Source organism: Myotis myotis, unplaced genomic scaffold (assembly GCF_014108235.1).
Source record: "Myotis myotis isolate mMyoMyo1 unplaced genomic scaffold, mMyoMyo1.p scaffold_m19_p_19, whole genome shotgun sequence".
In the NCBI taxonomy this organism is placed as follows: domain Eukaryota; kingdom Metazoa; phylum Chordata; class Mammalia; order Chiroptera; family Vespertilionidae; genus Myotis; species Myotis myotis.
In genome coordinates, this window is record NW_023416323.1 from 10,969,467 (window position 1) to 10,994,548 (window position 25,082).

At 51.9% G+C, this 25,082-nt stretch overlaps 3 protein-coding genes and 1 long non-coding RNA gene across 9 annotated transcripts; 2 read left to right on the forward strand and 2 right to left on the reverse strand.

The window, feature by feature from the left end:
* Positions 1–1,372: 1,372 nt before the first annotated feature.
* Positions 1,373–3,137, reverse strand: TMEM147 (transmembrane protein 147). The gene is made up of 7 exons (XM_036346638.1): positions 2,950–3,137; positions 2,804–2,873; positions 2,310–2,369; positions 2,088–2,224; positions 1,866–1,950; positions 1,655–1,776; positions 1,373–1,571 (listed from the first exon to the last, which is right to left on the reverse strand). Exons 1-7 carry the CDS (start codon positions 3,024–3,026, stop codon positions 1,448–1,450), a joined length of 675 nt encoding a protein of 224 aa, XP_036202531.1. The 5' UTR covers positions 3,027–3,137; the 3' UTR covers positions 1,373–1,447.
* Positions 3,138–3,342: 205 nt separating this feature from the next.
* GAPDHS (glyceraldehyde-3-phosphate dehydrogenase, spermatogenic) lies at positions 3,343–13,055 on the reverse strand. The gene is made up of 11 exons (XM_036346637.1): positions 12,897–13,055; positions 10,378–10,606; positions 9,479–9,575; positions 9,213–9,319; positions 6,172–6,262; positions 5,958–6,076; positions 5,469–5,550; positions 5,016–5,167; positions 4,694–4,856; positions 3,563–3,660; positions 3,343–3,485 (listed from the first exon to the last, which is right to left on the reverse strand). The coding sequence occupies exons 1-11, from the start codon at positions 12,961–12,963 to the stop codon at positions 3,413–3,415; spliced, it is 1,278 nt and encodes a 425-aa protein (XP_036202530.1). The 5' UTR covers positions 12,964–13,055; the 3' UTR covers positions 3,343–3,412.
* Positions 3,566–9,331, forward strand: LOC118674628. Of its 3 annotated transcripts, XR_004973683.1 has the most exons (6): positions 3,566–3,681; positions 4,281–4,422; positions 5,234–5,583; positions 5,903–6,975; positions 8,592–8,656; positions 8,829–9,331. It is a non-coding gene; the product is annotated as an uncharacterized LOC118674628 (long non-coding RNA). The 3 variants fall into 3 exon arrangements; XR_004973685.1 differs by lacking the exons at positions 8,592–8,656; positions 8,829–9,331 and having other exon boundaries at positions 5,234–6,027; positions 6,855–7,066; XR_004973684.1 differs by lacking the exons at positions 8,592–8,656; positions 8,829–9,331 and having other exon boundaries at positions 5,903–7,066.
* A 4,872-nt stretch (positions 13,056–17,927) lies between the features above and the next one.
* Positions 17,928–22,643, forward strand: SBSN (suprabasin). 4 transcript variants are annotated; one of them, XM_036346635.1, is made up of 5 exons: positions 17,928–18,929; positions 18,984–19,952; positions 21,353–21,418; positions 21,527–21,571; positions 22,463–22,643. In XM_036346635.1, the coding sequence occupies exons 1-5, from the start codon at positions 17,982–17,984 to the stop codon at positions 22,484–22,486; spliced, it is 2,052 nt and encodes a 683-aa protein (XP_036202528.1). In that variant the 5' UTR covers positions 17,928–17,981; the 3' UTR covers positions 22,487–22,643. The 4 variants fall into 4 exon arrangements, with proteins under 4 accessions (XP_036202528.1, XP_036202527.1, XP_036202529.1 ...); XM_036346634.1 differs by having other exon boundaries at positions 17,928–18,430; positions 18,485–19,952; XM_036346636.1 differs by having other exon boundaries at positions 17,928–18,430; positions 18,701–19,952.
* Positions 22,644–25,082: the final 2,439 nt, after the last annotated feature.

The following is a 25,082-nucleotide window of genomic DNA, read 5'->3' on the forward strand; positions in this document are numbered from 1 at the left end:
GGTGGTGCATGGGATAAAGGTGAGAAAGTGACTCCACTACATATCCACCTACCTGGACTGGGAGAGTGCCTGCTCTAATCCCTTTTCAAGTCAAAGTCAGGGTGACCAATCAATCACTTCCCCATTCCTTCCCAAGATACCTGTGGACCCTGTCTTGACTAGGGGCAAGGGGACGGATCTAGATAGTGGTTGTATGTTCCCTCTGAAAACACTAAGACTGCCATAGTAGAGCTGAGCAGCTGTGCATGATGCTTTCCTAGGCCCAGGGTTAAATAACATTATGGCAGGACCTCCATTGGTAGAGTGAGGGAGGGGGCAACTGCCCGGTCTCACACCCTGGGGGATTCCACTGGGAAAACCAGGGCTGGGGAGCACTTTCCTGGGTGGCAGGATTTGCATCAAGGTGGAGCTGAAACATGAAATTCAAAGCTCTGCCTCTGACAGGATTTGCATCAAGGTGGAGCTGAAACATGAAATTCAAAGTTCTGCCTCTGATATCCCTCAGGGAGGGGTCAGAAATAGGACAGGGAGCTGACCCCACTGAACCAAGAAAAGGTTGAGGTGGGAAGGGTGGCATTCAGGTCAATATCCAAATTTAGGGGTTCAAATGCTCTGCTTGGCTGCAGCGGTCTCTGAACTCTACCCTAAGAAGACTCAGACCAGGATTTTATCTGAGGGCCACAGAACTGAGGAACTCAGAATCACAGAAGTCTGCCCCAACGGTCCAGGGTGCAATGGGGAGCTCTAGATCAGTGGTTCTCAACCTTCTGGTCCTTTAAATACAGTTCCTCATGTTGTGACCCAACCATAAAATTATTTTCGTTGCTACTTCATAACTGTAATTTTGCTAGTTATGAATCGTAATGTAAATATCTGACATGCAGGATGGTCTTAGGCGACCTCTGTGAAAGGGTTGTTCGACCGCCAAAGGGGTCGCGACCCACAGGTTGAGAACCACTGCTCTAGATGGTTATAATGAGGATGAATTAATGAGACTGGGTTTCAGATAGATCCTCTTGGCTGCCATATAAAGGGTGGATCAAAGGAGATTAGGGACAGGGGTCTCGGAGGTGACCAGTGAGGGAAGGGCCCATATGGTAGAGGGCCAGGTTAAGGCTGTGAGAAGTCCCCAAGAACTTTGGATTCCAGCTTCCCTCTATCGCCTGTTCTCTAATTTGCCACTGCTCAAATATTATATACTTCAAGGCCTTCAGTCTACTCTGGAAAAACAAAGAGCCGAGGAACGGCTATAGGAACACAGGACAAATCAGAGCCAGGCTGTCTACCTGGCTCCAAAGCCAGAACAAGGGCCTCTGGGACACAGGTGAGTGTGGCATTGGCAGACAGCTCCAGAGAGAGATGTAGGCGGAAACAACTTCCCAAATACTGTTTAATTCACTAAAACCTGGAGACAAGGAAAAGGTATGTGAATGCCTGGGACCCAAGCCTAGGAGTGCGCGTTGACAACAGCAACATACAAGGCCAGGGTGCTGAGGGCCAGCAGCCCTGTCACTACTGCTCGGGCCAGAAGTGCCGTCCAGCTGCCCAAGGAACAAAGGTGGACGAAGGTCCTGTGGGGAAACATCACAATGAAAGAAGGAAAACAGATCATCCAGCCCCTTTTGGACCCATCCTTGAATCCCACCCAACTCACTCCATGACAAAGGCCTTATAGACGCTGAGAAACATCAGCAGGAGGACAGCTGGCCGGAAAGTGTGGTACAGATCGTAGCGTGTTATCATCCACACCTGGGCAGATGCAATGATGTAATGGACCTGAAGGGAGGCAGGAAGTCAGGGCCAAGTATTGGGGAGAAGTACTGCCACCAACAGAAGGGTGTGTATGGGACAGTAGCACTGCCTACCAGACTGATGTTGGAATCAATGCTCATCTGGATGTATTTCCAGTCAAATTCAATGCCCCGGGCTCCAACCCAGAGGGGGATGCAACTGAAAAAGGCAAAGGGAAGGATTCTCCAGTACCCAGAAACCCTCAGCACCCAGAATCTGAGCCCCCACCCTCCAGAACCTCTCTGAAACCCAGGTGTCCTTTCTCAGGAATCTGGGCTTCAGGCTGCTGCACACACCGGGACATAATGAGCTCCGCAGTGGCCCAGCCCAGGGCAGCAACCATAATCTTGTACTCCCCTTTGCCGGCATTCCGAGACATGACAAGGTTGAGGCCTACTAGGTCTGCCACATCCACGCTGGCCTTCATGAACTCCTGTGGGTCGGGTTAAGGTCGAGTAAGTACAGATGCCAGGGGGCCTTACTTCTGCACTCCCTCCCCCCTTCCTCGCCCCACTCACCCCAATGAAGTCATAGATGCCGCCTTCCCAGGTGGGAAAGAAAGTGGCCAGGAACAACATCTGAGAACAGAAAACAGAGGTCACCTCAAGGTGTGGGAAGTTAGTGTGTGCTGGTTCTGGGGTTCCCATATGGAGAGGGACCACCAGATGAGGGGGCAAGATGACAGGACCCGTGGAGATGTAGGGAAGAGGCCTGGAAGCTTTTCTGTGGTGATCACAGGGTCAGACCTGGAGGTGCTGGGCTGGCGGCCACCAGCAGCATTTGCAGCACCCGGTGGTGGTTAGTGGTTCTTAACCATACAAACCCCCTTCACACCATATAACCGAGTTTCTCAATCTTACAAAATCAGCTATGCAAGAGCTGCTTGGAGGCGTCTCCTCAGGTCCCACCCTCCCAGGGCCATCTTCTATGGGGAGAGCCGAGGACCACACCGCGCCATCGGGCAGCTGGGTCTGCGAGCCTGGGGCCAGACGAGCGGTGTGGGCGCCCTCACCTTGCACAGCTGCACGAAGAGGTAGGTGACTCCAGCCTGGACGCACTTCCAGAAGGCATTGTACTCGGACCTGCAGGAGCGGGCGGTGAGGGCTCGCCCGGCCCGCGCCCCCGCCCCGCCCCGCCCCGCGGCCGCCCCGCACTCACAGGCCGCTGCACTTGTAGGTGATGAAGTAGGGGAAGTAGGCCAGCGCGAAGCAGTTCCCGAAGTGAAACAAGGTCATGGCGCCGCCCCCGCCCGCCGCAGCGCTGCTCCCTACCTCGCCCTCCAGACGCCTGAGCCCGCGCCGGGCGCCCCGGCCTCCGCCGCGGCCCGCGCGGCCTTCTGGGAGCGGAGTCCAGGGCGCGGGCGCATGACGTCACGAGCTGCGCCCCGGCGCGGAGCGCGGCCGCTGGCGCCTGCGCGGGCCGGTCTCCCCCCGGGGAGTCGGCGCCCAGGGGAGGCGCTCGGCCCTCGCGCGCCGGCCGCGGGAGGAAGTGGGGCCGGGCCCCCGGGAGCGGCGCAGAGACACGGGCCAGCTGTGAGCACGCTGTGTTTATTTCACCGGCGGCTCGCGGGAGGTGGAGGTTCTGGGCAGGGAGCACGGGGGAGTGGAGGGGCTGTCGCGCTTCACTTGTCTCGGCTGAACATGTACCGGAGGAGGTCCACCACCCGGTGGCTGTAACCGTATTCATTGTCGTACCTGGGGAGGGCGTCGAGGGTCAGCGGCCCCTCCTCGTTCCCCCAGCTCCCCCTGCCCTCTGACCCCTCCCCCCGTACCAGGAAATGAGCTTCACGAAGTTGTCGTTGAGCGCGATGCCGGCTTTAGCATCGAAGACGGACGAGTGGGTGTCGCCGATAAAGTCCGTAGAGACAACCTGGGTGCCAGAATTTCTGAGGTAAGTTTGAGTCGCAGAGAGAGACCTCCAGGAGGCCAGGTTCTGACTCAGGCATATTGGCTATGCCTTCGTCTACGACATCTGATGGAGTCCTACTGTGTCCAGGCTGTGGGGGTGGGATATGAAGAAGGCACCTGGGGGCTTTGCTGGTGGGGGACTGGCCAAAGGACACAGACCACGAACACCCTGATGCCGCACCAATAAATATCATTTCCTGGGGATAATTCAGGCACTTGGAACGGGCTGGCAGAGGCCCCAGGTGGAGGCACCGGGCTGGGTCGGGCTGACGGGCCCTCAGCAGAGCTGAGGTAGGAGGAGCTGCAGCGCAGAGGCGGAGGGTTGTGGCCCTGGTGTGGTGAAGGCCACAGGAAGGTTTTCTGCAGGGGGGAGGGAGGCGGGTGTGATCTGATTCCATTAAAACAAGAGGCCCTGGTGGCTGTGTGAGGGTGGCCTTGCAAGGAGCTAAACCAGGGAGACAGCACCAGAGATGGTACTACTGGGAGCACAGGGACAGTGGCATCTGTTTTTCACAGGGAAGGTGCCTGCCCATGGCCTGCCCTGAGCAAGTGTTGAAAAATGGTATATTTTGTCTTGTTCAGGAAGCATGTATTGAACATCTGCTGTGTGCCAGGCCCTGAGAAGATGGCTGGAGCTATGGAAGTGAAAAGATAGTCCCCAGATCCTTGCCTTCTTGGAGTGCACGTGCTCGCAGGACCAGCAGTGACTGAGATGGAATTTCAGGTGAAGAAAGGGGCCACAAAAAGAACACCTTGCTGAGGAGGGAGGGAGGCTGAGGTAAAGAATCGGAGGAGGGGGGACAGGTGTATGGCCACTTGGGGGAAAAGCTTTCCAGACCAGAGGAGCAGCAAGTGCAAAGATGCTGAGGCAGGAGATCTGACTCCCAGCCCTGCAGTTCCTATCTGGATTCATTGTGAGCAGCTCCTTGGCAAGTGGGAAGTCACGCTCTCCCCCCAGAGGGTTCCTCCCAGGGTCTCTTCTCCTCAGTCCCTACCTCGTCCTCTGTGTAGGCAAGTATGCCAGCCATTGGCCCCTTGGCTGCTGCTTTTACGGCATCCTTGATGGCCGAGTATGTGGTAGGCCGGGCCAGGCGGCAGGTCAGGTCCACGACAGACACGTCTGGGGTTGGTACCCGGAACGCCATTCCTGTCAGCTTCCTGGACAGTCCCACATGGAGGTGGAAGTCAGAACCCAAGGACTTCTCCATCCACCCCCTCCCCTCCACCTTCCTCTCATTAGATACCTTAAGGATTGGGGCCCGTCTGCTCTTCCCAGGGTGTGCCTCCCACCCTGGTTGCAGCTTTCTGCCCTCATACCCTTTGAGGTCTGGGATGACTTTGCCCACGGCCTTGGCAGCCCCTGTAGAGGCTGGGATGATGTTCTGGTGAGCTCCTCGTCCGTCTCGCCAGGCCTTCTTTGATGGCCCATCCACTGTCTTCTGGGTGGCCGTGTAGGAATGGACTGTGGTCTTGGGGAAGAAGAGGGCTGAGGTGAGGCCTTCCTGCTCCTAAGTTCCTGTGCCTCTTTATTTCAGGTCTGAAGTGATGAGCCAGGTGTGGAGGTTGTGGGGCCACCACAGACCACTGGAGGGGCACCTGCAAGCTGGGGTTCAGCCTTGCCGAGAGTTACACAGAATTTTAAAAGACTCTACCACTGGCGGGCCTTTCCTCTTGAAACCAGTCTCTTTCTATTAAAGTCACACACTAATCTGAGAGGAAGCAGTACAGGTTCCCTGCCATCCATCCTGCCCAGCCCTCTCCCCAACTCACCATCAGTCCTTCCACAATCCCGAATCGCTCATGAACGACCTTGGCAAGGGGGGCCAGGCAGTTGGTAGTGCAGGATGCATTGCTGAAACAGCCCAGTATGCAAGGGAACTGTGAGGTGAGTGTCAGAGCCACCTTCCACCCTTACCTCATTTTGGGGAGATGCTCAGAGGCTCGGATTTGTGAAAAGTCAGGATGGGGATGAGAAAGATCATTGGGGATGCCTTTAGACTGAAGGAGGCACTGGAGGTGCAGCTGGGGGAAGCTCCCCAAGCATGTTCTCCAGAAGTTGTGCATTTTTAACAGGTCCAGGGGGATGTTTACATGGTGGCTGTTAAGACTTTGGGAGGGAGAAGCAGATGGGGATGTGAAAGCAGCACCAGTGGGAGTGGCGGTTGGGGGACGGGGAGGCTGAGCCTGATCCCTTCCCATCACAGGCTGGCATGTTCTCTGGACATCACCCACCCACTTCTGGATGTTGGTGCCCGTTACCTGACAACTTTCATGGAATCAGGATTATAGTCCTTTTCATTCACCCCCATGACAAACATGGGTGCATCTGGTGAGGGTGCGCTGATGACCACACGTAAGGCACCCGCCTGGATGTGGCTCTAGGGAAGGAGGAAGGAGCCCTGGTGTCATGAACTGATGAGATGCTTTGAGTGTCACCTCCCCTGGCCAGCCCCGCCCACTTCTCCCCACTTACAGAAGCTTCCTCTTGGGACAGGTACACTCCTGTGGACTCCACTACAAAGGGGCTTCCGACAGACTTCCAGGGGATCTCTTTGGGCTGCTTGCTATGGAGAGGTGGCAAGGCTGTGTATCAGCCTCCCTTGCATGGCCTTGCCTTCATAGTCCCTGGCCTTTACTGTTTGAAAGGCTGACTAGACACCTTCCCACCTGGCCTGTAACCATCTGTTCTCCCCACCCCACACATACCTAGTTATCCCAGGTGGATTTGACCCTGCTAGTCTTGCCTGTTGGCATTTTGCTGAGGAGGGAGGCTGAGGTAAAGAATTGGAGGAGGTGAGGACAGATATATGGCCACTTGGGGGAAAAGCTTTCCAGACCAAGTGCAAAGATTCTGAGGCAGGAGATCTGACTCTCCCAGCCCTGCAGTTGCTATCTTGATACATTTTGAGCAGCTCTTGTTGGCCACTTACCTTGACTGCCCTTCCTCTGCTATGCCCCAGTATATACAAGTTGCCACCTTCCCTACTCAGGCTCATTCACCCTCTGTCTCCAGGGGACCACCCCTGACTACTGCCAACCAGGTCAGGCCCTTTCTATGCCTAGAATGTAGACTCCAGAAGGGTGAGGCCTGCTGCACTGCTTCTGATTCCCTGTCCTCACAACCTCACCATGGCCCTCCTTGCCTCTTGTCTCTAGCACTCAGCTTCTGCAACCGGGAGCCTTCTGCCAGAGGCTGAGCAAGTCCCTGAAGACAGGAACTACATCCTGGGAGCAATGGGGGGACGGGCTACCGTGGGGTCAGCAGTGGATCAGAAAGGTCAAGGCCTTTTTGGTTTCCACTTTTATAAATTTATATTTTTACTTGATAGTTTAACATTTGCATTTGAAACAAATATTGCTGTTTTCTACTTGGTTTGCATATGAGTCTTCTTCACAGGACTTATCACAACTGCAGTATTCATTTTTGTGATTTTTTGTTAGCATCTGTCTCATCTTTTAGACCGCTTTGTGGCAAAAGGGTTGTGTCTGTTTCCTTTGTCATTGAGCCTGCTCCCTCCAAAAGGGTTCAGACAGTGTTTGTAGGGTTATTTTTTATTAGCCATCCTACACATGTTTACTGAACACCTGCCACGTGCCCATGTTCTAAGTGCTTTGCCTTCACTGAATCATTTAACCCTTACACCCTGAGGGTTAAATGCCTTATTGGCATTTTGTAGAGAAGCCAGGGCAGAGGTGAAGGGGTAGGAGAGAGAGCTGTCTGGAAGTATAGGCAGGCTGGTCCTAGGATCTGTACTGGCTGCATACCAGATTAAAGGAACAAATGAATAGCTTCCTCTCCCTGGGCCACCACGCATGGTTCTCTTTTCCTGGTCACCTGCTCTGTCAGGTCACACTTTTCATCATTTGGCTCAATTACCTCTTCTCTGAGGCCCCCCATCTCCTGCCTTCTCATTTGGGGAGGGAGGGTAACTCAAACTCCTCTGCAACAGTTGTTAAGTTGGCACCTCAGGAGACCCCAGCCCTTTTCCCTAGACTGTCGGGCCCTGCCTTCCTGCCCAGGGTCTTGTTTTGAGGATTCCATTCATTCATTCTTCAAGGAAGTTGTGAGTTTACCCAGAGCCAGGACCTGCACTATAGGTGCCAAAGCAATAGTGGTGACAAACTGACAGGATTCTTCCTGCAAGGGGGCCTTGTGGGAAAATGCCCTTCGCAGTGCTCCCCACATGCCTGTTAACTGGCTGTGCTACCTGCCATGGATCTGATCCCCATCCCCATCAGTTACATGAAGAAACAGGCTCAAGGAAATTCACTTCCTTAGCCCAGGGTCGCCTGTCTAGAAAGGGTTGAACAGGGTAAAGTACACACAAAAGCAACATCACTTTTGTGACTGGAAAACACCCACAGTGCAGTGACAGAGTGGGGTGGTGGGGGGAATAACCACTGCAGTGACCTGACAAGGCAGAACCTGAGTAGGGGTGCACAATGGGGGAGAATGCTGCAAGTGGCAGGAATGACGGTGCCCAGGTTGAAGGAGAGGACACGGTATGTCTAAGTAATGACCTCTGTGCCGGAATTGTTTTTGGTTATGATTTCAAACTTGGGTCAAGAAGCTTCTCTCACTGATGTTCCAGTCCCCACCTCCATCCCCTCCTTCCCAACCCTGACCACCTAACCACAAGCCTTCCTTGTCCCTCTTTTATTCACACTCCCTACACCCCAGTAAATGAGAGGGGCTGGGAGTGGGCCTGCTGGGAGGAGCGCTGGGAGGGCTTGTGAGCATGCAAGCACAAGTGTATGTCAAATCGGGGCCAGCAGTGGCCAATAGTTTACATTAGAAATATGAAGTAGAATATTTTCCATTTTATAATTTTTTAGTTTTCTTGATGTCTTTGGAGCATATTAAACATTTAATAATGCTTTTGGTTTTTGCAGATTCTGGACATATCTTTAAATGGAGGAAAATTAACATCAATAACTATGTGAAATGGGGCCAAGAGGTGGGTGGCCACTGTGGCTGAGGTTATATTAGAAGGCTCAGGCGTAGGGCTCATAATGCTTGTGGGGCCCTATCAGGAGCTGGGATTTTATTTTTGGGGTGGCGGGAGGGTTTAAGTAGGGGAGTAACGGCCTAGTTGACATTTTAAAAAGGCCTCTGTGGTTGCTGTGTAGGAACCGAGTAGAAGCACTTGGCCATATGTCGATGTCGCTTCGTGGGAAGGGAGATGAATAGGTTTGGGGGTTGATGGAGAACCAAGAGGTGAGTTTTAGACATGTTGAATTGCTATGCCTGTGCGAAAACTTGTAAATGTGCATTAAATCAGAATGCACATTTTGATTTATTCCTGAGTAGAGTGGGGCATCTTTCTAAGTCAGTGCTTCCTAACCATTTTAGCAGTCACAGACTTCTCTGAGACCCCCCTCTTCCAACCAGTACTGAGAGACATACATGCTGAGGGGTTATGAATCCCAAGGAGAGGCTGGGATCCCATTCATGTCATCTTTACACTCCCTCCATTAATGTGTTGCAGGCATGCATCAGACAGCTGCCCTTACCACTGGAAGACACTGATCTCCTGTTTATCCACAACCAGCCGTCCATTCTTGTATTCCACAGTCCCCTTGTATCGGCCATGGGTGGAGTCATACTTAAACATGTACACCTGTGGGAGACAGAATGGCTCCTTATCTTGGGGGTGGCAGAGGTGGGGGAGCAACCATCCCTAAGGAATCCCTGCCTTGGTGAAGGTTTCATATTGCACCTGAGAACCTCCCAGAGAGCACCCCTGAACCCCCGATCCTACCCTTTACCTGCTACTCACCATGTATTCCGGGTCAATGAATGGATCATTCACTGCCACCACCTTAACGCCTTTCTGCATGCAGGCTCGCAGCACCAGGCGACCGATACGTCCAAATCTGTCCAGGACAGGGGTTTGGGGTTGTCTTCAGAATCCTCAGCCAGCAGGCAGAGGAGGGGACAGGAAAGAAGGGGGCAGCAGGAGGCTCCTCAAGGGGACTGGGTGGGACGACTCGGTCTCGGGGAAGAAGGCAACCAACCCTTTGCAGGCAGCTATTATCTTGCTCATGATCTCACCAGCTTAACTGATTTGCCTGCTTCCTCACCCATCCATTCTTTACCCCATTCCTAATCGTGTAGTTGGATGGATCTTAAAGAACTTCAGGCCCGATTACGTCTCTTGGCCTGAAAGCCTCTACAGCTCTATCAGTAAAACTAGATCCAAATTCCTTACCATGGCTTACGAGGCCCATCTGCTTTCCAACACTCCTTCCTCTTCTGCCTTGCTTGCTCCACACCAGCACTGAATTCCTGCCTGTCCTTTGCATACTGTGCTGCCACCTGTGCCCCCAAGCCATTGCTTGCTGCACAGCTGCCACTCAGGCCTCACTCCAGTGTCATCTCCCAGAGGTCTTTCCTGACACCCCAGCTAACACTGGCCTCTCCAGTCTTACTATACTTCATACTGTTCATTCACACATCACCAAACCAAATGTTCCTTATTTGATGTTTTCCCACCAGAATGTGAGCTCTCTTAGGGGACAAAGCCCTGTCTACTCCCACCCCCTCCCCCCCCAATTCTCCAAGGTGGACAGAGTGAAAGCACTGATGGTGTGAAATGTGGAGATGCCCTATTCAGTAACTGGAGGAATGCCTGGGCCCTATGGTTTCAGGAAGGCTCAGAGGCCAGGGCTGACTCACCCATTGATGCCAACAGTCAGTTCCCGAACCTTCTGAGGTGGAGGAGGAGGTGGAGGAGGTGGTGGAGGTGGAGGAGGTGGGGCTTCCTCCTTGATAGGCTCTGGCTCTGGTTCTGGGTCTGGCTCTACCACTGGCTCTGGGTCTGGCTCTGGGTCTGGCTCTGGGTCTGGCTCTGGCTCTGGTTCTGGCTCAACTTTGGGTGGTGGCGGCGGTGGTGGTGGTCTGGTTACTGTTGGAAAGAGTGGGGGTGGCAATGAACTGCACCATCACAGTGAGAGAAAATGAGCTGTGTTTCCAAAACCTACCTGATCCACAAAATGAACAGGATGGGCTTGCTTTAAAATATCAATGCCAGGGCCCCTTCCCTGGTGATTCTAATTCAGTGAGTACTGTGTATCTTTAACAGTTGCTTGGGATCACACTCTGAGTCAGTTTCCTCCTTTCTAAAATGGAGATAATAGTACTCTCAGAGGGTCACTGTGAGGATTAAATGAAGTAATAATATATGTAGCGCTTATGACAATAGTCTGGGAACATTCCGCATACATTAGTATTTCAAAGGCCTTTTCCCAAATGGTCTGATAATTCATGTAGCTCACTGGTCCCCAGAATGTTCTGATAAGCATCATCCAGAAAGTGCCTCCTAGGGAAATCTGACTCAGTAGGCCTGTTTTGAGGCTCAAGGGCTTCTAAGGAACACTTCAGGTGATTCTTACCTTCAGAAAAGTTTAGGAAATACAGATATACCAGAACATGAAACAAATGGAGATCTTTATCAGCTCCCGGTTCTCTAAACATACTCCCACTCCCTTACTGCATATTTGAACATCTGTGCTTGGAGGTGTGCCATCTGAGCTCCAGGTGAAGAGAGGAGGGGAGATGTGGAGAGAGCAGTCAGGGATCTGCCTGGCAGAGGGCTTCATACTGGGGATCAGGCACGGTTGTCATCCCTGCCTCGGCTACTTGGCACCTGGCCTTGTGCAAGTTTCCTGTCATCACATCTGACCCTCTCCTTGGGGGCTTTTGGGAGGACTCAGTGAGATCTCAAGGTCCAGTAGTGCTGATTTTAATACAGGGGAGGAAGTCTGATACTACGTATTCATGAGGAAAGGGAGAGAGAAGGGGATGGAGAGGCCCGAGGATGAAGGTGGGAGATGGCTTTGGCACTACTAGAATCAAAAGCACCCGGGAAGTGGTGTGGCTGGGAGCCAGCGGCCAGCTGGCCTGTTGTCTCCCTGACCTCTCTGGCTGCCACAGACCTTGTGGCCTGAGGCTGGGCTGTGGGTGTTTGCTGTCAGTACAAGTTCATAAAAGTATTAGTCTTTATTGGTGGCAGAGGCCCTGTGATTATTGGTGACCTTAGGATGTTTGCATTCCTTGGGGTTCTGTTCCTGCTATAACAGGAGATTTGTCCATCTGGATTAAGAGTAGGGATGAATCTACTCTACCTAAACTCTCCCAACTTTCCCTAGCCTTCCCCTCCCTTCTAGGGGCGCGGTACCGGGGCTGGAGAAAAGCTGCTGCACTGAGCGGGAGCCCAGCGGAGCTTCTTCCGTAGGTGAAACACTGTCACAGGTGACGCCAGGTGCTGGGCTGAGCTCCAGTTCATGGGCTCAGAATCCTGTGAGGCAGATGCTACAAAGCCACCTGACAAAGGGAAAGCCGAGACCCAAGGGCACAGAGGGCACAGAGCTGGGCACCTGCAGCAGGCAGCGGGTTCCGGCCACGCCCAGTACCTTGGGGAGGAGCTTCCTGGCTGTTTCTCACCCTCAACCCCCTTCGGTCAGTGAGGAGGCCGGGAGGGAGCGGGTGGCCTCCCGAAGACCTGGGGTCCTTGGGTTGGGGTGTGTGTGCGCACGCGCGCACTTCCGACTGGGTCAAGTAGGGCTGCCCAGTGGCCGCGAGCGGGACTCCGAGTCCCAACTCACGATTCCAGTGAGAGACCCACGGGAAGCGGTTTGCGCTCTTTGACAAGCGGACGGTACATACGCTGACCTCGCTATGTGGTTGCGAGGCGTCAGTAAGTGCACGCTTGTGAAGCGCTGGGCACAGCCCTGGGAGGGGCAAGTATCCTCGCTGGGTGCAACACGGAGGGAGCCCACCAACTCCCGGCGGCCCTTCCACCCTGGTCGACGGGAGCGTCAATTTTAGGTGAAACCTCCCTCGCCGAGCTTCTCAACCGAGCGGCTGTCCTCAGAGATGCCCCCTCATAAACTCGGCCCCAGGTTCCGTCCCGGCCCCTGCTTCTATCCTTCTACCACGCGCGCGCGAGGCGCCCAGCCCATCCTCCCTCCCACTATCGCCATGAAAACCACTTGGCAGCAAACTCTGGTGGCCGACTGGGGAGGGGTGGCTGGAGGGTGGGAGGAAAGGGGCCCGGATGGTAGAGCCCGTCGGCCAGAGCGCGCCTTCTGACCCTCTTTTGCGGACGCTCTATGAAGGGGGCTCCGACCCAGCGAGCGCTGTACCCCCTCCTCCCTCCCCCCAACCTCTCCAGCGGGCTCCGCCTCTTCCCTCACCCGGGCATGGCTGTCGTAGCAGCTGGACCACGGTGACATTGGTGAGGACGATGTCGCGCTTCCGCATGGCCTCCTAAAATTTCATGGCCTGGCTGCCCAGGGACTCGCCGCGATGTTACTGCCACGCGGGGCGCGGGGCTAGTGGGGCACGAGCTTTCTGCCGTGACGTCACAGTCCAGTGATGTCACAGAGGCGGTGGCGCAAAGGGCCCATCCCATCCCAGGGGAGGTGTGCTGTCTGCACACCGTGCACCACCATTCCAATGCCGCCGCTGGCGTCTAGAATGGAATCCAACTTTTTACACTGGTCCTCAAAGCCCTTCCCTCTCCCTAAGCACACTGGCTCCCTGCTGTTCCTTGACATACACCCCGTTCCCCATAGTTACCCCAGCTGTTCCTTTATGCCTGGAAGCTCTGCGGAGGCCTCCCCTCAGCTGGCTGCCTCTTGGTTTCCCTCAGGTGTTGCCCTTTATTTTTATTTATTTTAAAAAAGACATGTTTTTATTGATTTTAGAGAGAAAGGAAAGTAGAGGGAGAGAGAGAGAGAAATATCAATAGGTTGTCTTGCACACATCCCTACAGGGCATCAAGCCCACAACCTGGGCATGTGCCCTGACAGGGAATCAAACCAGTGACCTTTTGGTGCACTGGATGATGCTCAACCAACTGAGCCACACTGGCCAGGGGTCAGGGCAGGTGTTACCCTTTAAAAGAGATCCTCCTGACTCCCCATCTAAAGTTCTCTTCTTTCTCAGTCACTACCTCCCATCAGCCTCACCCCCTCAATGTACCCACCCTTCAGGAAGCCTGTCTAACTTCCCATCCTAGGTTAGATGTTCCAATGTCTAAAACTACTCAAAGGTCATGCTATTCTTTTATTTTCCTCATGTTGTAATGTACCCTGTGAATCACGGGAGGAGGCCTCAAGAAGTCGAATTAAAGAGTCACATTTATTGAAATCCGGGACTATGAGGGGCCATTCCCCAAATCTCATAGTAACAAGATGGTCGCAGCTCCAAGGTTATATAGGCAAAAAAATCACAAAGGTATTGATTACATCCCAGGGTTTGGAATGAGGAACCTGGCTCGCAAAAAGCAGTTTACAGAAGCAGAATTAAGCATGTTAATTATAGTTTTGGGTCTCGGGGTCACTGAATTGACAGAAATACATTATCTAGAGCCCTTGGGTTTGCAAAACCTAGTTTGCAAAAAACAGTTTAAACAGCATGTTATAAACACATTATCTAGAGCCCTTGGGTAACCTGGGTTTATCTAAATTACAGTTTTGGGTCTAGAGCCCTCTGACCTTGGGATAACTGTGCTGTCCTTCCCAGGTGAAGGAAAAATGTGCTTTCTAAGACCAGTATGACCACAACCCATGGGATATTCACATTACAATCAATAAGGCATTTAATTGAATGGGATGATTTATAGAATTCAGAAAATCAAAATTGTCCATGTTAAACAAAGCAAATAGGTACATAAGCCAAACAGCAGGGTTAAAGTTAAACTATAATTTCCACCTGAGATGGTTGCTACCACACTTCACTCACAGCAGATGTCTCTAAACCCCATTCTTTTCCTTGTGGCTTTTCATGTAGTTCAGCGGTTCTCAACCTGTGGGTCGCAACCCCTTTGGCGGTCGAACGACCCTTTCACAGGGGTCGCCTAAGACCATCCTGCATATCAGATATTTACATTAGGATTCAGAACAGTAGCAACATTACAGTTATGAAGTAGCAACGAAAACAATTTTATGGTTGGGTCACAACATGAGGAACTGTGTTTAAAGGGCCAGAAGGTTGAGAACCACTGAATTGTAGTTTGTCATGACCTAGTTATGATTTACTTGTTCATTGTCTCCCACAAGGCATGAATTCTTGTTTATTTTGTTCACCCCTGGGCCTCCAGCACCTAGAACTGTGCCTGGAACAAAGCAAGCTTCCATAAACGTTTGGGGAAGAACCAATGGACAGATGGTCCCCTTCCCCTAAAGCACTGTGGGTGGGGGCTTGCTTGCACATCTGTGACTCACAGGCAGGCACCTGCAGGGCCAGTTGACACACAACTGTGACCAAGACTTAGGGGTGTGGGGGTTGGAGCCAGGAAGGAGTCACCATCCCAGAAAGAGGTGTGGAAACAAGAAGGGGCACAATGATATGACCTCTTCCCCAACCCTCCATGGGAAAGCAACTGCCATGGGATAGGGTGAGGGTGAGACCTTCCTGCTTGGATGGCCTGGGAGAGGTGGGAATGAATCTACTAAATTGGGTGTACATACAGATAGGGAGACCTCAATAAAAAAAAAGTAGTGATTAAACAAAGGGGGGACGAACTTTACATGTATGATCAAGAGGGGTGGAAAGACCATACAAATAAAACCAGGACTGAAAAGGGACTGATTTTGTACAACTTTACAATAATAAATATGAAACGCTTGATGAAATTAAAATATTTCTTAGAGAATATAAAGGATCAAAATTGGTACAAAAAGAAATGGCAGATCTGAGTAGGTCAATAACAAGAGACAAAGAGTTAAGATCCCAAAGGCTGATTCAGATCCTGATTTTTTTTTTCAGATCCTGATTTTATGACAAGATCTGCCAGAGTATCAGGAACAAGTATTTGCCAGACTATAGGAAATGTTGCAGATCCTAACCAGAGCTGGGAAGCCTGCGGCAGCTCCTGTGCAGAGAGGCTCCGGGCAGGGTGCATGTTCAGAGGCCCTGTGGATTGGCATGCACACTGTGTACTTTCATGGCAAACTTCTTGGGGGTTCTTTGGGGGAGCTGTGATGGCTCCATGACTGAAAGCTCCACCCCTCACTCTAGGAAAGCAACACAGCCATGTAGCCCAAATCAGCAGAGGATGGCAGGCCAGTCTCACAGAGATAGATGCCAAAATCCAAACCAAATAGTGGCCAATGGGAATGGAGCACTGAGGAGGGGGCCTGAGGCTGACAGAAGATGGTAGGGTAGGGCAGAGAGAGGGGTGGAAAGACAAATGGAGAAACCCCACCTGTCAATCTCAGGGAGGATTAGGATTCTGGAGCTCCCCACCCAGCAATCTCCTGGCATGGGAAACTCCCTCATTTAGACACTGGACAGAAAAGCCACACCTGAGGTTGCCCAGGGATTTGGCTTTGTTCCTGGAGCGTGAAACTTGGAAACCTACGATGAACTCAAGCATGGAGAGGTGGTACAATTAGTCACCCTCTATAGGTAGAGCACAGAGAAGGCAGAAGCTCCTGGGCCTCTGGGTCTCGGATGCCTGGTTCCGGATAGAGCCAAGTGTCCAGGATCTGGGGTGGAACCTGGGTCTACCAAGGGAAGTGGGCCGTGTTGTCCTTGTTTGAGCAAAGACCCAACACACTTGCAGATTCTCACCACACCTGGGCACCCACACACATAACTCTGCCACCCCCACTTGCTCACACCCTGCACATTCCTTCCTGCCTGGCCTTCCCACTTGCAATCCCACCTCCACCCCCTCTCTCAGTCTCTCCCCTTGGCACAAAAACCCAAATATCTTACACCCCTTCACCCAACTGTACCCACCCACTGGCTCTTGTCCTTCTGGTCTCTGTCTCCCTCTAAACTAGCTCCAGATAGATATTCTGCCACAGATCTGCAAACCACTACCTGTCCTTCCTCCTGATGCCTCTATTCACACTTAGGCCACCTCTTAGCAGTTTCTTCCTCCAACCCATGCTGCCATGTCAACACCTGGGGCTTCAGGTTGGGACTTATGAGTCTCCAGGGGGAGGAGGTCAGGAAGAATGAGCTCCTGGCCCCCAGCCCAGGTTCTGGCTGACAGTCTCCTGCTGTTCTGGGTCTCCAGCCCCTCCCCATGGCTGCCTTAACCGGCTTTTCAGGAGGCACTGCGTCCTGTCCCAGCTCATGGCAATCAGCCCCCTGCCCTTGCCCAAGGGCTGGGAGGCAGGAGGCTAGGGTTCTGTGATGATAATGTGATCCTGGCTCCAAAATCTGCAACCCTTCCCAAGGGACTGTAGGCTACTCTGGGAACTCAGGCACCCTTCCCCCCCCCAGCACCCTCTGAGACTCAGACTTAGGCCTATCCTTCCTTTGGCTTCTTCTAATCCATCCATTTGTCCAATTTATAAATATCTACTGAACTCCAGGTAATGTTCTAGACGTTGGGGATAGAGCAGTAACTAACACAGACAAAGCCCTGTCCTCTGGATGTTTATAATCTGATACGAGGGACAGACAATAAAAAAGGTAGTTTTGGATCAATTAAGTGCTATAAAAACCAAAGGATGATATTACAGAGTATAACTGGGGGATGGCCAGGAAAGTTTTTTGAGAAGGTAATATTTGAGCCAAAAACAGAATGAGGAGGAACCTGCCATGTGAAGATCTAAGTACTGATACCAGACAGAATAGCAAGGGAAAAGGCCATAAAGCAGAGATGAGCTTGGTATGTTTCAGGACTAGGGAGAACAACAAGGGCAAAGGCCATACGGCAGGAATGAACTTGGTGTTTTTGAAGGCCAGGGAGAAGTCCTGTGTGGCTGAAGCATAGTAAATTGTGTGTGTGTGTGAGGAGTGGGTCAACAGGAACAATAAGAACAAGGTCTGATGATTTCCTCATCTCCCTGAAAGTGCTCACCTCCCCCTGACTGTACCTCTTATCTTTCTAGAATCTCAATGCTGGGAAGCTGGATCCTTGATCCCCTGAGAGGAGTGAAGAAGCTGAGGAACCAGAGATGGGGGGTTATTGAAGGTGGGGTTGGGAGAGCGGAGGCCTGGCTAGTGGGTGAGGAATGAAAAGAGGAGGTAGTTGGGAGGGCAGACATCTAGGTTCTGGGGTGGAGGGCCTGAACGGGGAGGGAGCAAAGATGCCATGTGAGTATTCTTTATTCATGACTCACCTTCTCTTCCTCCTCCTCTTCATTGCTCAACCTCAAATCTCCCTGGGAAATACCTCCTTGACTGGAGACCAAGTCAGTGCCTCACGGGGGTAATTGAGTCATGAGGGGTGGAGAAGAGGGAGGGAAGCAGAAGATAAATAGCAGCTTGGCTTCACTGGTTCCTCTCTGCATCCTCCCCACCCTCCCAACAATATGCATCTTGCCAGTTTGATCAGTTCCTGCTCCCTCCTACTGCTTTTGGGGGCCCTGCCTGGATGGGCAGCCAGTGATGACCCCATTGAGAAGGTCATTGAAGGGATCAACCGAGGGCTGAGCAATGCAGAGAGAGAGGTGGGCAAGGCCCTGGAAGGCATCAATAATGGCATCACTCAAGCTGGAAGGGAAGTGGAGAAAGTTTTTAATGGACTTAGCAACATGGGGAGCCAGGCCGGCAAGGAGCTGGACAAGGACATCCAGGGGCTCAACCACGGCTTGGACAAGGTAGCCCATGGTACCAACAATGGCGTCGGACAAGCAGGAAAGGAAGCAGAGAAGTTTATCCATGGGGTCAACAACGCTGCTGGACAGGTTGGGAAGGAGGCAGATAAAGTGATTCAGGGGGTCCATCATGGGGTCAACCAGGCGGGCAGTGAGGCAGGGAGGTTTGGCCAGGGGCTCCACCATGCCGCTGGGCAGGCTGGAAATGAGGCAGGGAGGTTTGGCCAGGGGGTTCATCATGGGATTGGTGAGGCCTGGAAGGAAGCAGACAAGTTTGGCCAGGGGGTCCACCATGCCGCAGGGCAGGCTGGGAATGAGGCAGGGAGGTTTGGCCAGGGGGTCCACCATGCCGCTGGACAGGCTGGGAATGAGGCAGGGAGGTTTGGCCAGGGGCTCCACCATGCCACTGGACAGGCTGGGAACGAGGCAGGGAGGTTTGGCCAGGGGCTCCACCATGCCGCTGGGCAGGCTGGGAATGAGGCAGGGAGGTTTGGCCAGGGGGTTCATCATGGGATTGGTGAGGCCTGGAAGGAAACAGACAAGTTTGGCCAGGGGGCCCACCATGCCGCTGGGCAGGCTGGGAATGAGGCAGGGAGGTTTGGCCAGGGGGTCCACCATGCCGCTGGGCAGGCTGGGAATGAGGCAGGGAGGTTTGGCCAGGGGGTCCATCATGGGATTGGTGAGGCCTGGAAGGAAGCAGACAAGTTTGGCCAGGGGGTCCACCATGCTGCTGGGCAGGCTGGGAAGGAGGTAGAAAAGTTTGGCCAGGGGGTCCACCATGGGATTGGTGAGGCCTGGAAGGAGACTGAGAAGTTTGGCCAGGGGGTTCATCATGGGATTGGTGAGGCCTGGAAGGAGACTGAGAAGTTTGGCCAGGGGGTCCACCATGCTATTGGGCAGGCTGGGAAAGGAGGAGACAAAATAGTCCAAGGGGTCCATCATGGGGTTAACCAGGCTGGGAAGGAGGTGGGGTGGTTTGGGCAGGATGCTCATTATGCCACAGGTCAGGCTGAAAAGGAGGGAGACAAAATAGTCCAAGGTGTCCGTCCTGGGGTCAACCAGGCTGGGAAGGAGGTGGATCAGTTTGGCCATGGGGTCCACCATGAGGTTAATGAGGCCTGGAAGGAGGCAGAGAAGTTTGGTCAGGGGGTCCACCATGCAGCAGGGCAGGCTGGGAAAGAGGGGGAAAAAGTGGTCCAAGGGGTCCACAATGGAGTCAACCAGGCTGGGAAGGAGGTGGAACAGTTTGGCCATGGGGTCCACCATGAGGTTAATGAGGCCTGGAAGGAGGCAGAGAAGTTTGGTCAGGGGGTCCACCATGCAGCAGGGCAGGCTGGGAAAGAGGGGGAAAAAGTGGTCCAAGGGGTTCACAATGGAGTCAACCAGGCTGGGAAGGAGGTGGATCAGTTTGGCCAGGGAGTTCACCATGCCGTTGAACAGACCGGAAAGGAGGCAGACAAAGTAGTCCACGGGGTCTACGATGGGGTCAACCAGGCCGGGAAGGAGGCAGAGAAATTTGGCCAAGGGGTCAACCACGCTGCTGGCCAGGCTGGAAAGGAAGCGGAGAAACTTGGCCAAGGTGTCCACCATGCTGCTGGCCAGGCCGGGAAGGAGGTGGACAGGTTGCAGCAGAATGCTCATTATGGGGTCAACCAAGACGGCAAGGAGGCCAACCAGCTGCTGAATGTAGGTGAACAGGGGTGGGGAAATGGGGAGAAGGGGGCTGGGGGAGGGAGAGGTTAAACCTTTAAGACATTTGGGGAGCCCAGGTAACCTTCATGTGGTGAAAGAAGCTTAGGCAGCTATATAACCGTGCCCTCCTTCCTCTCCTTCTTTACAAAGGAGCTGGTGGTCAGATGGTCAGATGGATCAAGCCGTCTTATCTGCAAAGCTTTAAACCAGATAGTGTGAATGTGACCCAGCCCCGCCTCCGGGAGCTGCCCTCCTAGTTGAGGAGGACTGGAGGGAGGAACATGAAGCCTCTCCTGGGGAACAGGAATCAATTACTGAGCCAGTATCTGTGACTGTGGGAGCAGATGAGTATTGAGAAAAGGCAGAATATGAGTGTGAACATGAGGAATAGCTTTGGAGATAAGCCCTTTTTTGTTTAATTTTCATAAGGAGCCTTTGAGGTTGTCAGGGTGAGGAGTCTGTCTTGACTCCCTGATTCTCAGATGAGAGAACTGGAGCTCAGTGAGGTTTAAGGGGATTTGCCAGGGTCCTGTGGCTAGCACACATCTTCGGCAAATCACAGGCCCGGGTTCTTCCTCTTCTTCACATGCCTCATCAGAATAGGTCTGGAGGGTTTCTGATCCCCATTTAGGTAGAGGGAACAGTTACTGGAGGACAGGAGAGGCAAGCAGCACTATGCTTAGTTGAACAGGTACCAAGGAAGGAGCTTGGCAATAGAAGGCAGACCCCTGCCTGCCTCAATTCTCCACTCTAATCTCCATGAGGAGGCTTTGGGATACTATCTTGAGGGACTGGCCCAGGCCTCAAAGCCTATAACCACATTGGCTTCCAGGCAGGGAGCCAGGGAAGTGGGTGGGGAGGAAGGGTCTATGTAGGAAGCATGCATGGTAGGCTCTGAGACAAGACAGCAGGATTCACCAGGAGAGGGAGGTTTGTGATACGGCTCCATGCCGGCAGCAGCAGCAGAGTGGCACTGCTGAATATCTGGGGATAGGATTGAAGATAGGGATCAACCTGAGTTAGGGATCAGGCTCAAGTGTGTGTGAAGGGGGTAGAGTTGAGGTCAAGGCTGAGGTTAACTATGGTCTTGGCATTTGTGTGGGTCTTCTGGGTTCCCTTTCTAGCCAGGCCACTTCTCAGGGACTGAAAGCATCTCATTAACTAAAATAAAAGGAAATGGGGGGAAGAGTAGTCAGTAGGGGCAGACATCCTTACTGGCTTTTCTTCCCATCTCTTACAGAATTACCACAGCAACAAGGCTTTTGGGTTTCTTTCTGGACAGTGAGGGATAGTGGGTTAGTCACCCTAGGGGGCAGCAGGTAACTGGGGAAAAGGAACTTGGGAGACCCTCAGGGATTGAGGGGTTGTAATGATGGTCTGGGCTTTGTCAACAGGGCGGTCACCCAGGCGGATCCACCGGCCATCACGGAGGGGGCGCAACCACAACATTAACATCTGGAGTAAGTCTCACGAGCAAAGCATAGACTTGGAAGTGGGGGAATGGAGGCCCTCCCAAGATGGTGCTGGGGTGGATGATGGGCACTGACCCTCTTGTCCTTGAATTCCAGGCTTCGGTCAACAAGCCCTTCATCAACTTTCCAGCTCTATGGAGGGTAAGTGTCCACATGGTTTTAGGTTTCTGCTCTCCGTCTTGAGAGATGTTTGTACATTGCCCTTCCCATTGCCTGCTCATAGACAACTTTACTGTGGACAGACTCTCAGCCTTTCAGAGACTATGCAACCCATTTCCCAGCCCTGCTTGTCCCTTTCTTCACCTGCTCCTTACCCTTTGCATCCTGCGTTTACCTCTTGGGTGTTTTTCATTCCCACTGAAGCAAACACAAGCTGGCAGAAAAGACCTCCAGTGGCACATGTGCATCTATGAGCCAGGGAGAGAGGGGTGGCTGGAACCATCCCCTCCATGTGCCCACCATCTCTCCTCATCATTTCCTCTGTGACTCCCTCCCTACCTCAACCTACTGTAAACACCCCTGCTATGCATCCCTGCTGTCTTACAGCAATATGCTGGGTGGTGGGAACTGTAGCTCTGTCCTTTCCCTGAATCAAGACTTCCATGGGATCCTCGTCCAAAGTAAAGTCCTAGCTGTACTCTTTGGATTGAGTACCTCAGCTGCCTGAGGCTGGGCGGAAGGCTAAGGGTGTGTAACAAACAGCTCTTTAGACTGCTCCTGGAACCCAGAGGCACACCTTGCTTATTCCCGGGCTATGGGGTGGCAGGGGATTCTCTGAGGCAAAGCAGACAAGGCTTCTCAGTTCTTACAGAGTCCCCCCTCTTGGCATCTCTGCCCTGGAGTACTGGCTCCCTGTTCTTTCTCAATCTAGGTGCTACCTTCCTTAAGATATTCTCAAGAACATAGGCAATTACTGGGCCAAAGTAGCCAGTCTCCCTCTCATTTCTCTAGGGAAGGATATGAGGGCAAAGGTCTCACTGCCCTTATGACTGCATACCCTGCATTCACTCCCTATCTCCTTCTCTCTTCCAGAGCGTCACCGACATCATTCCCTAAACTGATGCACTGGCCTTGCTGAGCAGACTGGCTTTCCTGTTGGCATATCAGCTGAAATGACTTGAAGGAGCTAGGGATGGGGGGCGGGTAGATTTCGGGCATCCCTTGAGGGAACTGTACTGAGATTTGTGAATAAATATGACACAACATACTCTCATTATGGTCCACATGCTTCCTAAGGAGGGATGTGAGGGGAGGCTTGTCTTTTCTCTTCTTGCTTCTATTCTGAGAGCTGGGGGTCTGATGTACAGGACAGGTTGAGCTGGAGATTTCAGGCTGATCAGATCTAAGAAGGCGGTTAGAGAGACAAACCGAGTTCCATTAGTGTGCAAGGTTCGTGGTCAGCACTGGGAGGAGCATCATGAAGGCGAGCCACTTCAGGCCAGTAGTGGGGGCGGAAACACCAGGGAAGAGATGGCAGAAGCCATCTCCTCATCCTCATTCAGGGGATGTTGTGCCAAAGGAATAACAATGATTACTTGGACTTATTATGCAGTTTAGGCCTGCTAGGCTCCCTGACGGGTGCTTTACATGCATGACATCACTGAAGTCTCCCAACCAGTTAGGTAAGAGGTACTGTTATTGCCCCATTTTATTGAGAAGCATGTAGAGGCTTGCACAGGTTAAGAACATGACTAGTATTTGGAGGGAGAAACAGCCTAACAGCTACAAGGGATATTCTAAACAAAGAGGTCTTCCCTTGTTTGGCATCAGTAGCTATGGGAATCGGTGAATAAGGAGAGAGGAAAGACATGCATTTGGGAGGTCCCCTCTCCGGGAGGAAGGCCAAAGGTTCAGGGGAAAGGCACACTGGTGGCAGGAGGGAGAGCTTCTTCACAGAGGCAGGAATGGTGACGGAGGAGACCCAGCTTTCAGATCTGTGATGACCAAAGCCTGTGGAGTCATCATAGAGCTTCTACCTATTGAGCACTTACTGTGACGAGTGCTCATGCTCTGTAACCATTTAAACTTCCCCCAACCCAAAGGCATAAGTCCTCTTATGATCCCCATTGTATGGACGAGGAAACTGAGGCTCAGAGGTGCAGAGCACTTGCCCTGGGTGGCCCATGAGAAAGCAGCAGGCCTTCCTATTGCCAGAACCTGCTGGGAGACCTGCATTCCAATCAGGATCCTGTGCCCCCACAGGGGCCATTAATTTCCTCCTCTATAAAGCAAGGATGCTTGCTTGCAGAAGAGGACTGTAAACATGGCTTCCAGCATCAAAATTCCATCAATGGTGGGACCAAAAGAAAAAGAAAAAAAAGAGACAGTGTTCTGCCCTGTAATTTACAGGCTTCCTGAGGAGACAAGGCATAGAAACAGAATATGAAAACAAATGCAAGGCAATGCAGCAGTAAGAACAAATAACACACCAGGGAGGGTGTGCACGATAAAGGTGATGTTCCTGACACTTTATATTGAAAATATTTCTAATTTAGCACAAAGATGAAGAACCTTAGAGTGGACACCTGCATACCCACTATTTAGATTTTACCACTAACATTTTTCTATGCTTGCTTTATCACACATCCATCAATCACACACATCTCTCCATCTAGGCATCTATCAATACATTTTTATGCATTTCAAAGTAAATTTCAGACATCTATTTCCTGCATTTTTTAAAAGAGAAGCATTCATTCATAGCACACATTACTGAAAGACTACTCTGTGCTGGACATTGTTTCATATGGACTGGAGGACTCCCTTCTGAAAAGGGAATACTCAAGGGAATCATCCTGTCCTAAAGTAAAAACTTGCACTGGTTTTATTTGTATGCACATTTTCTTGCTGAATATATTTGCCAAAGAGGTATGGGGTAAATCATTATGTACTGGGAGTCAACCCTGGGAGGCTTCTGGAAAAGAAGATTGTAGCTGGTTTTGAAGAGTAAAAGGAGCATGGCACATTCTTGCCTCGAGGCCTTGCATGCTGTTCACTCTGCTAGGAATATTCTCTATGTGCTCCCCCCTTTTAAATTAAAGTATAGTTGACTGTTTGCAAGACCATGAATGGACCTGACCTAGAAGGCATTATGCTAAGTGAAATAAGTCAGAGAAGAACAAATACCATAAGACTTCAATACATGTGGAATCCAAAAAGCAGAACAAATGAACAAACAAAACAGAAACACACATAGGTACAAAGGACAAATTGATAGCTACCAGAGGAGAGAGGGGTGGGGGCATAGGTGAAAAAGGTGAAGGAGAATTAGAGGTAAAAACCTCCATGTCTCTTTTGTCCCCTATGTTAGTTCCTCCTCGCTCTTTAGGTCTCAGCTACCTTGACCACACAATCTGAACAAAAGACCACCTTTGTTATTCTTTCTCATGGTACACTGATTTTTTCTCTTCATAGCACATATGACAATTTGTAGTTATATAGAGGGTGTCCCCCCAAAATGTGTACACAAACTTTGAATAATTATAAAGGCAATGTTTATCAAAATACATTTCATTCTCAAAATTGAGCAATCAGCTGTTTCAATATATATATATTTTTTGGGGGGGACACCCTGTATTTACTTATTTCATATCCATTTTCCCTCTAGACTAAGAGGTTTAAAAGGAAAGGTCAGGCTAGGCACACATGGCTG